Consider the following 12,724-nt stretch of genomic DNA (forward strand, 5'->3'; position numbering starts at 1 on the left):
GTACAGCGTTTTGTTTTACCCTATGATGAAGGTATTCTCCTGCATTCTCATGCAAATTTTGTCACATACATCTCTAGATAAATGCTAGGGTGACTTCTCAGCCGAAAAAAATGCTAGGGTGACTTCTCTTGATTCTCAATATTTCAACATGGTCATGAACAGCCTGGGATGGTTGTGGTTGTGGTTGTGATATTTTGATTCCACCATGCTTCCATCCTTTGCTATGAATGGTGCTTTTTCTTGATGTATGAAGTTCCAATTCTACTATGAGTTGTATTTCTAGGATCATACTACCATTATAAGTATAGAAGGATGTGTAAAGAGCGGTTTAGATTCTGACAAAACCTGTAGGAAAATGTAAAGTAAATTTTTTGCTGCATGTATGTCAATGATGAGATAACATACCTCTGGCAACAGGTATCCGATTCCAGTTGATTCTCATGAGGATCTGTCAATGTATTTTTTTTAGACCAGGAAATGACTGCATTAGCATAAAAAACGTTACCACTTCTTAAATATAAAACAGGAAATGACTGCATTATCTGCGAAGAAGTTTGAAATTTCTTAGGTAAAAAACATTTACCGTTCTGCATAAATAGCGGAAAACCTGTTGGCAACTTAACAGGATCGGGAATTCCACAAGTTGCATACTTCTGAGGCGGTTTGTTGATGCCTTGATAGCTCACAAGGATCACCAACTCTAGAAGTGACTGACAGAAATATTGAGTAAACCAACTTTTTCATCTTAGATTTAATCGGTTAATTATTACCTTTATGATATACCTATAATAAATCTATCAGATGGAACACTCTTCAACTCATAAAGCAAGATGAGATATTCATGATTAAATGGTTGAAAACAGTATGATTATGGTATGGGTTACTCATCACTGGTCTTAGAAACCAATTGAGACATTGCTTTCGTGAAAATGAGCTTTACAGTTGAAAATGCATTTCTACACAAAAAGTGACTTGCTATTTCTGTCAAATAATCATCCAAATTGGAAACTCATCTTATAATGAATAAAACCTGCTAATTTTTTGTAAGATTGAAATATAAGATGTACCATCAGTGACGACTAACATTCCATGAGATGAGGTGACTTAAGCGAGATGGAAATTGATCAAGTTACTGTATGTTAAAGCTACAAAAATGACAGCATCAAAGTGCAACTGTTAAAACTGTATAAAATGATCAGCCACTTATAATGTGATGCTCTTTGGCAAAATCCTGTTGAAAAATGGAAAGTAAACTTTTTGCTGCCTGTATGTCAATGATGAGAGATTGTTATATATATATATATATATATATATATATATATATATATATATATATATATAGAGAGAGAGAGAGAGAGAGAGAGAGAGAGAATGTATTTTAGGATATTGTGTAATTTTTTTATTTTTTTAATCCTGATGTAATATGCCCCTTTGTTAAGGGGCATTTCTGTTCACTATTCTAGCTGTTTGTCTAGGCCCAACGGCTAGATATCTAGCCGTTGGGACTACCCAACGCCTAGCTATCTCTCTCTTCAACCCCCTCCCCCCATGATTAAAACAATACTACAAAACCATGAAGGGAACTTGTCATCTTAGAGCTTAAGTGGGAAAAGACTAGCAATTAAAAATAGAACAATTCTTTATGTTTCTCAATAGTCTAAGGCTCGAATTCGAAGGAGTAAGGATGATGTTGCTTCACAAATCCAAGATCTCTTCACACGACTTTTATGGAATTAAGTACAGAGAGAAGATTAAAAGAGGAAAAGAAAGAAAAGATTAATGACATCGTCCTTGTCACTTCAAAACTCAACCACTAAAACCTATATGCCCCTCATTTTGAAAAGCAAAACAATTATAGAGGTAGAAAAATAATTTGCCACTTTTTGTAACTAGTTGAGACATATAAAGCCGAGTTGCCCCAAGTTAAAGAAAGGTTACTTTCATTGGAGACTCCGCCAAATTAAGTAGGGATGCCAACAAAAAAGAACTTAAAAGATCTTTCTATTGCACAACTAACCACAGCTTTGCAACAATATTTAAAGACTTCTACTCCTACACCGGGTGTTGTGGTTTCATCTACATTAAAAGAGAAATCTAGGGCATGAGGAGGGCAACCTACAGAATCGATTCTGTTGATCAAACAGTCGGACGTGCTCGCCGATCAAACAGCACATACCTGCCTGTTATGAAACCTGTCGTATTTGCTCAGTTAATATATCCCATCATTCGGAAAAGGTCTGTACTTGAAAGCACCAACGGTAGAAATTGCATATTAAAAAGTGTATTTGGCATTAATTATCCAAGTTTGAAGCCATACAAGCTTGCATGCAACGATCTTATTAACTTGTGAAAGTAATCAACGAGGAAACCTATTACAGTATTAAGCAAATGAATGACAAACCTTTTATCTGAATATAAGAAGGGAGTGCTAGCGGCGCGGGGAAAACAGAGAATGTGACAATGAATGATCTAACAAACCTTCCACTAAAAGTAAAGGTACCTACTCTCTCTCTCTCTCTCTCTCTCTCTCTCTCTCTCTCTCTCTCTCTCTCTCTCTCTCTCGGCAGAGGCCCATTTAAAAGTAAAGGCGCTGAGCCACAAAAGCCGACAGAAAGGTAACTAAAACCCCTATAAGGGCATATATCCATGGTCGCATTTTTCTCCTATTCTTCCTCAATGGAGGTGGCACTAATGACTTTGGTTTAGTTGCCTTGGACATAAAGTATGATCTGGCAGGCTTCTTAGCAGTCACAGCTGCTGCTGGCGCGTGCTGGTCTTTTATTTCCAGCTCTGCAGTTTGGCTAGTTTGTGGACTGGAATTATCCAAGGAAGGTGCACATTCACCTTCTGCACCAACATTTGCCGCTGCTGATGCTGCCTTTTTTCGTGCTCTCTTTTCTTTTTCCTGCACATATTTATACCATGATAAGGCTTGGCACGTTATTTCAATGGCAAAGCATTTGGTATGTCAGATATAGAACTTCTGCAATTGGGATTAAATTGAACCTTTTCTTTGCGCTCAGCTTCCTTTTGAGCTCTTACTTCAGCCCTTGCCTTGGCCTTTTCAGCATTGCGTCGCTTTCGCTCCTCTGCCTCCTTGGCTTTGGCAATCTCCTCCAACCGAAGTTCTTTCAATCTGGCAGCTTCTTCTTCCCTTCTCCGTTCTTCCTCTTGTATCAACCGCTGCAATTCTTCTTCTGATAATTTCTTCTCCTCTTTCTCTGACTCCTCTTCCCTACCAGAAACCGTAGGTGAGCCTTCCACAACAGTTGACCTGCTAGGCATATTTTTTGCTTTGGATGATGAGCTCTTCTGGTTTAGTTTCTCCACATGAATCTTTGCATCTGCCTTTACATCTGTAACAAGCTTATCTACTGCCAACACTTGTGCAGTCGAACCAGCCAAAGGAGCATCTTTCTCTGCTGAAGGCAGTTGAGGGACCCTGGTTTTATCATTTCCTGTATGTCTTCTTAGTACAGGCGGCTCCTCATCAGGGCCCAGTGCTCTTCCATCGAGAGTCCCTAGCCTTCTCAGTGTGTTCAATTCATTGTTTCTGATGTACTCTTGTCGAAAGTCATCATTGTTGTTCCATAGCTCCATTATCCGTTCCACCTGAACCAGTTTTGACCATATTTTCTGTAACACAAGAATAAACCAAGAAATTTTTTAAGCCAATAGAGAAGGGATGACATATGCACCTGATTGCCACAGTGTACTGCTAGTGCAGACAGGTCCTTGGCCTCTGCATACTGGTGAGCAATCTGGATATCTTTTCTGTTATGGTAAAAGGGATTGTTCTGCATGAACAAGTACACTTACTGAAGTCAAGATGCAAGGAAGACAGATTTGACATTTCTTTAATATGAAAATCACTCTCAGAAACATATGCTTCACAAAAAAATTTAAATTGTCAATAATTCCTTAGAACTGTTAATGTAGTCATAGAGGCTATGATTAGATTGTTCAGCTAATACTAGAGAATTATTCCCAGACTAGAACTACGACACTGTTAAGAACAATGAAGAAAAAAGATACAGGCGATACAGTTTGAAAATTCCCTAAGCCAGGAAAAAATTTGCGTTCACAGATTCGAACAAGCAAGGATACTGTCCTCGCTCAGGTAGTTAAATTGAATGCAAGGATAAAGCAACAAGGATTCCTACTTCCTAAATATACAAATGGTCAAAACATAGTTCAGTACACAACCATTTTTTTACAGATAATTCCATTACTAAATAAAAAGAAACAAGCACAAAAACCAGTATATAATTGCAAATTACTTCACAAAAATTAGTTGTAAACATGCACCTAAAATTTGCATTAAACAGCAAGCATATGTAAACTTACATCTATATAGCCCAAAATACATGCTACAAAAGTAATGATTGAGCAACAAATAAATCAAAGTGATGTAGTGAGGAGAAGGGTTACACAAAATGGCAATAGAAAAGTCAATTAAGTTTCTCTTTTGTGTCAATCTGCACAAGACAACCGAGGCAAAATAATAAGCTTCCTTTACTTTTTCTCGCCACTGTTTTTGCAGGAATAAAATTTGAGTCTGGAAACATGCTAAACAGTAGAATCATATGGTTTAGGAGCTGTAGAGATTTGCATGCCTAATGAACATGATGTGTGGTGGCACATTTCTTTTCAATCATCACTTAGCATTGATTCAGAGGTCAAAAAATAAGCTGATAGAGCAAGATAAACCAGAACAACGATTGGATAGCTGCTTTCTGTCTAAATTGTAAAATGATTGTTAGAGAAGTTCATTAAACTTACAGGTACAAAGATGCAAACTCTGAGTGGGAGGCTAGCAAATGCAGACAAGAAGGGAATACAATCCAGTGATGTAAGGACGGCTACCTGCTTCTTCTCATGCTTGGTCAAAGACACAAGACAAACATAATGTTGTATCCAGTGTTGTGAAAAGTGTTGAGGCGTAGCGAGGCGCTCCACCAAAAACCGAGGCGAGGCGTAAGCCTCGAGGCGTAAAGCATAAGCCTCAAATATTTTTTTTGAAAACTTAAAAAAAATATAAAAAATATCTAAAAATACAAATAAATAAAGAAATGCATTATTGATGAAATAACAACCAATAAGAAATAAAAATCTCAAATAAGTAGTAAAAAATATGAGATTAACATATAAAAGTAACTAAAAACTGATTACATAACTGGAAAATATATGAGATTAACCAAAAAAAGTTAAAATATACTAAGAAACTGATTACATAACTGAAATAACTGGAAAATATATGAGATTAACCTACAAAAGTTAAAATATATGAGATTATTCTAAAAAATATGAGATTAACATATAAAAGTAACTAAAAAAATGATTACATAACTGGAAAATATATGAGATTAACCAACAAAAGATAAAATATACTAAGAAACCGATTACATAACTGGAAAATATATGAGATTAACCTACAAAAGTTAAAATATATATGAGATCATTCTAAAAGATATGAGATTAGCATATAAAAGTAACTAAAAAAATGATTACATAACTGGAAAATATATGAGATTAACCAACAAAAGTTAAAATATATGAGATTATTCTAAAAAATATGAGATTAACATATAAAAGTAACTAAAAAATGATTACATAACTGGAAAATATATGAGATTAACCAACAAAAGTTAAAATATACTAAGAAACTGATTACATAACTGAAATAACTGGAAAATATATGAGATTAACCTACAAAAATTAAAATATATGAGATTATTCTAAAAAATATGAGATTAACATATAAATGTAACTAAAAACTGATTACATAACTGGAAAATATATGAGATTAACCAACAAAAGCTAAAATATACTAAGAAACTGATTACATAACTGAAATAACTGAAAAATATATGAGATTAACCTACAAAAGTTAAAATATATGAGATTATTCTAAAAAATATGAGATTAACATATAAAAGTAAATAAAAAACTGATTACATAACTGGAAAATATATGAGATTAACCAACAAAAGTTAAAATATATTAAGAAACTAATTACATAACTGAAATAACTCAAAAATATACGAGATTAACCAACAAAAGTTAAAATATAGTAATATACTAAGAAACTGATTACATAACTGAAATAACTTGAAAATATATGATATTAACCTACAAAAATCTTGTTGATCATGTCTAAAAAATCTTGTTGTAAAAAAAAATTATTTGTTTGCGCCTCAGGCTTGCGCCTTGAGGCATAGAGGGACGCTCCTCAAGGCGATGTGTGCCTTTTGCGCCTCAAGGCGCGTTTTTTATAACACTGGTTGTATCATAACTTGGATAACTAAGCACCTAGTCTAGGATTTCTCCAAGTGGGGGCTCAACCTATGGCATTCTATTGCTATGGCGTAGAAAGCAAGGTCAAAAGAAACCACATCTTGATCAACATAATTAGGCATTGTCAAGCTATTTTTTGAGCTCCAAAGGTATGTAATTTCTGTCCATCATGCAAAATGTGAAACCAAACTGCCAAAAAGGAAGGTCCTCAAAAAATGAAAAAAAAAAAGGTTTCTTGGTCCAGGAAGCTAACAGGTAATTATTTAATATAGTTACTTGTCTCCAAATTTGTTTGGAATGTAATCATCAAAATGAAAGGAGTCCAGCATACTGCAGAAGCATGATAACATTATACGTCAATCTGTTGCTTCCTGCAAATAGTGGGAAGAGATGGAAAGCCCAAACAATAAATGAGCTCAGGGTCGGGTCGGCTCATGAGCCAAGAACGAGCAGGGTTCACCCTTAACAAGCTTAGCCTGGAGAGCACAAGCTCGACTCGTACGGCTTGTTGGCTGGTCACAAAATGGATAGTAAAAGAAGGATCCTAATCATGATTTCTAGCAATCAATGGATAGAGCTAAAATATTGCTCATTTTATCTCTTTGACAGTTTTCTGCTTTTCATCTTGGAAAATAATTAATGGAAGGCTTTCTAATTATGACTAATTAGCTGCAGTGTAAAGTTTCAAAGTTTCATCATATTTGTAAAACCTTGCATTCCAGGATACACCCACCCTTTTAAGCGGAAATTAATCAATGGATTTTTTTGTAAGGTTCAATTTTCTCAAAGATCAAACACTTCAAATTATTCTAAATAAAAACTAAAATTAGCTTTTGCAAAATATATAAAATGAATCCAAAAAAAAAAAAGCAACAAGAAGCTAAAACGACAATAATATAGCGGAACAATCTTCTTTGATGCGATAAAATCAGAGTTGAGCAGGGAAATTTCTGAAATTCTTCCATGAATGTGGAAGTGAAAAAGTGATTCCACAAGAAAGCATAGCCATCAAAATCAAGCCCAACAATATTCATACACTTCATGAGCACAAGAAAATGCTTTTAAGCAAAATCAAACCCAACAATATTCATATTTATCAAGCCTAACCAATAAAAACAAGAAAAGTATGTATGGAATTATTCTTATTGGCATACCTTCTCATACTCTTGTTGCTTAAGATTCTTTAGGCTTAGATATGCTTCTTGCCGAACCTTATTTGCAGAAGTCATCTGAGCTCGTAATTGAGCAATTTCTTCATCCAAATCTGACAAGTCCTTGTCAATGGATTTGTAATGAGCATCAGTTCGTGCTAGCTCCTTTCTCAAGGAACCGAACTCCCTCTCCAGCAGCTATACAAAAAAAAAATCTGACCAGTGATTTGACAAATAAACAAAACAATTGAATCAACAGAACTCGTCATCCTAAAGATATACCTTAAGATTTCCTTCGATCTCCCCTTTGTGATCAAATGCCTCCTGAATTTCAGACTGCCTTCCCATATCTACAGAGAGCTTGCCACGAGCAAGCTTCAACTGCTTGATCTCACGTATTAATTGTTTTTCTTCTTTCAAAGGCACAGTTTCATGCTCTAGCCTATGTTGCATAGAAAGTATCTGTTCCAAAGTTGTTCACAAACAATTACCATGTGATAAGTTCAATATCTTGCATCATACATAAACATGAAAGTTCAGAAAGAAACATAGGCAGGAGATTATTTACCCTCTCATCGCATTCCTCAACTGAAGTTGCAGTCTTTATTCTGTTCATTACTGATTGAATAGAGTCCATTTCCTTCCGTTTAGCAAGTTGTGCATCTCTAGCTGTTCTTGATTCAGACCTTGCAGCTCGTAACTTTTCTGTGATTTCATGTCGAGCTGCCTGAAAAAGGGTAAAGGTGACAACCAGTCGGACAAGATGTATTATAGGAATTTTCAGATTAAACACTTTAATTAGGAAAAGATATACCTGCTTTTTCTGTACTAATACATTTATTGCATCCCTCTTTTGAGTTAGTTCATCAACTAGTAGTCGTGCTTGTCTTATCTGTTCTTTGATTTTGTTATCAACTGGCCTGGGAATTCTAATGATTGCATAGACTGGCTTCCTTCCTGCATCAGCATCAACTTTCTGCCCATCCAAAGCAGCAGAGCTAGAGATAATCTCATCACCCAATGGAGATGAAGATGAAGAAGAATTGGAATCCTCAATATTGGAAACAGTCACATTCATGTGAATCCCATCCTCCAACTGACTAGAACAGCTGGAAGCACTAGATCCTTCAGGAATAGACGATGATACTCCATCTTTAACAACCCCTTCACCTATATGAGAAAACGAACCAAAAATAAGAGGTACCTCAAGAATGGGCGGGGGGGCACCATTCACATGAACCTTTTCACCCAACTGAGCTGAAGAATCAGTAGAAACAGAATCATCAGGAGTGGATGTTGTGGCTTCATTCTTGTCACATTCACCTGATTGGTATGGTGAAACAGAAAATTTTGTGTCCTTTGCACTGAGTGGTGAGCTAGCATCTGTGTTGCCAGTTTCAGGCAACTGAGATGGAGAAACCAGGGATTGTGAATTCTCAATCGACAATGATGGGTTCTCTTCATTCATTTGAGATGAAGAAATGGGAAAAGCAGATTCCTCAGCAGAACATGGTGAGCTTCCATCTGACCGAATTCCTTTGCAGATGTCAGCTTCCTCACCAATATGTCTATTTCCCTTGGCATCAGCTTCCTCACCAATATGTCTATTTCCCTTGGCATCAGCTTCCTCGCGCTGATCTTCTACAACATTAACATCCACTGGGTTTCTCTCAGTGCTTTCAACACAACTGAATTCCACAGTATTGACTTCATCAGATGTAGGTCCAGACTCCGCTTCTGCGACATTAGTGTTACCTATGGCTGTTTCTGGCTTATAAATCACTGGATCGGATTCAACACCTTCTGCGCTAACATTAGAATTTTCCAGTGTATTCTTTTCTACCCCATTCTCCACCAGGAAAATCTGTTCTTCGGCAACGTCATTAGAAACTTCCAAATTTCTTGCACCTTCCACATTCTCCACAGTAGATGCTTCTGGCTCCTGGTCAATGGGTTCCTCAGCCTTGAATCCTGAGTCAAGCACTCCATGCATATGGTCAGCACCATTCTGCTCAATTTTAGTATTTCCCTCGATCATGGGCTTTGATTTGTCGTTCTCAACATCATGCTCAAACTTCGACCTTGAAACATCATTGATAGGAACTGTAATTTCACCTTTCTCAAACCCGTTAACTTGATCACCCATAATCGAGTCCCCACCTTGGGTATCTGCTTCTAAAACACCATTGACAAAAGCTGGAGACTCAATCTCCTTTATCTTGATGATACAACCATCCCCATTCAAATCTCTGCATTCAGAGTGGGAATGTGAAACATCATCAACAGTTACAATAGACTCAGTAGCCTGCACATCATCTGCTGGAGTATCTGCATTCCGGTGATCGATCTCAGCATGCAATTCCTGGATTTCATTCACAGGTTCCAGGGGTTCAATCTCCATCACCTCCTTCACCTTATCATCTGAACTAGGATCTCCACCTTTACCGTGGTTCGCAGGTAGTAAAGGAGATTCGCTATTCTTCATCTCGTCCACCTGATCATCAGAATTCACTTCTCCACACTCAGCATCTAGTTCCACAGTATTATTGGTGGGTACAGGAGATTCAACCTCCTTTCTCTCATCAGAATTCAAATCCACGCCCTCATCATCCAATTCCACACCATAGTTCACGAATACAGGAGATTCACTCTCATTAATCTCATCAGATTTCAAATCTGCGGTCCCATCATTCAATTCTGTGTTATGGTTCACGATCACAGGAGAATCACTCTCCTCCATCTCGTTCACCCGAACATCAGGATCCAAATCTAGGCCCTCGGCATTAGGCTCACAACCATGGTTGGTGGGCACATCAGACTCAAGCTCCTTCGTCTCTTGCACCTGATCATCAGAATCCAAACCTCCGGTCTCAACATTCGGCTCCGAGCCATGGTTCGCAGTCACAAGAGATTCAGTCTCCTTTACTTCGTCTACCCCATCATCAGAATTTAAATCCCCATCCTCAGCATTCGATCCCAGAGCACCATTCGCATGCACCAGAGATTTAACATCTTTCGCATGGACCCCTTTATCGTCCGAATTCAAATCTCCTCCATCTCCCGAAACACCCTCTAGCTCGACAATCTCGATCGGCTCCACCAAACAATCCGAATCTAGATCCCTCCCCACGTTTTCACCAGAAACCCTAACTTCGCCCTGGTCTTTACCTTCTTTCCCAACGTAAACGTAAGAATCTTCCAGCAACTCGTCCTTCTCGTCTACGATGACACCGCTGCATCCCAGCTTCGAATCTTCGAGAACATGATTCGTATCCCGCTCGCTACACTCCCGTTGCCCCTCAAATTCAAACTCACCCTTATCATCTTTCTCATGAGACTCGGCCATCATATTCACTCAACCCCAATACCACAAAAAAGAAGAAGAAAACGGAGAAATCCGGGGTGAAAATAAAGGAAACGCGTTACTAATCCACTAGATCTATCCAACACATAGAGGGAGGGAGAGACCAGGACGCCACTCGAGATCGGAAAGAACGAAACCCTAGCTCCTCCGGCAGGCGCGAGATCGGATCCAACGGGAGTGAGGCGCGATCGGCGGTCACCGGATCGGCTTCGGAGGAGAAGGATCGCGGAGAGGCCTCCGGTTATCTTCCAGAATTCGAGCTGAGGAATGGGGAAGAAGTAGGGTTTCCGAAGAAGGAAAGGAGGAGGAGCGATGCAGAAGAAGAAGAAGAAGTGAGAGGAAAGAAGAAGAAGAAGAGCAAAGAAGCCCACGCACTTCTTTCTCTCCCCGGGAGACAACTCAAAAAAATTTCGAAAATTATTAAAAAAAATTTTTTTGAATAATTAAGAAAGCAAAGTGTAGAGGTATTAGGAGAATTGGGAGAAATCCCGTTTGGGAATTTCTTTTGTTTCCATTTCTGAAGGATTTTTGTAACTCCCTTTTGCGATGAGCGAATCGGGTCAGGTCGGGATCGGGTAGAGATCATCAAAAGAGATAAAAGCCAAAATTCCCTCAACCGTCACGTGGTTGTTAGTTGTTACTCTCTCTCTCTCGAAGTCTCGAGTGAAATTTGTCGTTAAGGGGATCTGGATCCAGAACAGAAGTATTTAAACTAGGTCCAGGTCCGACAAGAACTTGGATCTCCAGTCTGAATGGTGTGGCAAGGAGTCCTTTTTGGATCAGGATAAGAGATAGAAAGACCCGATTTAGGTCCAGTTACTGACTTGGTCATCTTCTCTTGTTAACCCATTGGAATTCAAATCCTCTTGGGGGCGGGGTCCAACTTGGAGACCACAGATTCACATCAAACACGCCATTTTATGATCTCTCATATGTTCCTGTAGGATTCCAAGTGACGTCCTGTTCTCTCTTTCTTTCTCCCATGTCTATATAGGATTTCATGTGAACTGTTTTTGTTCTTTTCTCTTAAATCTAACTATATGAATGTGATCTATATATGCTTGGTTTTATAAAGATCGGCTCTTGAATAATCTGATTATGATGCATAAACAAGATTTTTAAATGCTTTAAAGTCAATAACTCATAATCTTCATAAATGTTTAAGCATCCAAAAATTATGTTTTTTCATCCAATATACACGATTCAACTATTGTTTCCTAGCAAACGCATCTACATGGTTGGATTTGCAAAAAAAAGTGTTGAAAATGCCCAGTTTACACGGTAATTCTAATATATACAAGAGTATATAATACAGATAGTGAGAGAGAGAGTGATGTGTATCTTCCATAAACATACTTGCATATGTTCTTTGATTAATCTCAACCCATAGATATCATCTTTATGCTTTATTCAGTAGAAAACCTGTATTAGTTTATACATTTTTTATGTTTAGATATATTTTTACATCAATATAAAAATCACCAGGCACCAAAAACTTAATTAACTAAAAATCAATAATTCTTGTTAAATTTATTTGATATAAAGCATGTTTTTTAGTAAAATAAGCAATGATAAACACATTTACTGGTTTGGATTAAGCAAAAAAATTATATATATCCTTTTTTTTTTAAGGGAGGGAGGGGGAGCACACTGTCTATTCTACATCAAAATGAGCAATGACATATTTAACACATGCCTGCCATCCTACCCAGCATGAGCGGTGTAACTAGGTCAGGTCTTGTCAGATATATTTTTAATTGGGTCTAAAAGTAGATTCAAACTCAACACAAAAATCATTTAGGTGTAGGTTCGGGTTTGGATATGGCTAAAATTGAAGACCCATATGTGTTAATGGGTTCCGATGCAAATGGTTCAGGTCTTAAGTAGACCCATTTTTAATCGGGTCTAAGAA

The 12,724-nt window shown here is 37.5% G+C and overlaps 1 protein-coding gene across 2 annotated transcripts; it reads right to left on the reverse strand.

Moving 5' to 3' along the window:
* Positions 1–2,321: 2,321 nt before the first annotated feature.
* LOC149828067 (uncharacterized) lies at positions 2,322–11,201 on the reverse strand. 2 transcript variants are annotated; one of them, XM_090019862.1, is made up of 7 exons: positions 8,263–11,201; positions 8,017–8,175; positions 7,731–7,910; positions 7,452–7,646; positions 3,699–3,797; positions 3,007–3,612; positions 2,322–2,905 (listed from the first exon to the last, which is right to left on the reverse strand). In XM_090019862.1, the coding sequence occupies exons 1-7, from the start codon at positions 10,795–10,797 to the stop codon at positions 2,576–2,578; spliced, it is 4,104 nt and encodes a 1,367-aa protein (XP_089875988.1). In that variant the 5' UTR covers positions 10,798–11,201; the 3' UTR covers positions 2,322–2,575. The 2 variants fall into 2 exon arrangements, with proteins under 2 accessions (XP_089875988.1, XP_089875989.1); XM_090019863.1 differs by lacking the exon at positions 3,699–3,797 and having other exon boundaries at positions 3,007–3,636; positions 8,263–11,189.
* Positions 11,202–12,724: the final 1,523 nt, after the last annotated feature.

The sequence above is a fragment of the Nuphar pumila genome, chromosome 10 (genome assembly GCF_984573655.1).
Source record: "Nuphar pumila chromosome 10, dmNupPumi1.hap1.1, whole genome shotgun sequence".
In the NCBI taxonomy this organism is placed as follows: Eukaryota; Viridiplantae; Streptophyta; class Magnoliopsida; order Nymphaeales; family Nymphaeaceae; genus Nuphar; species Nuphar pumila.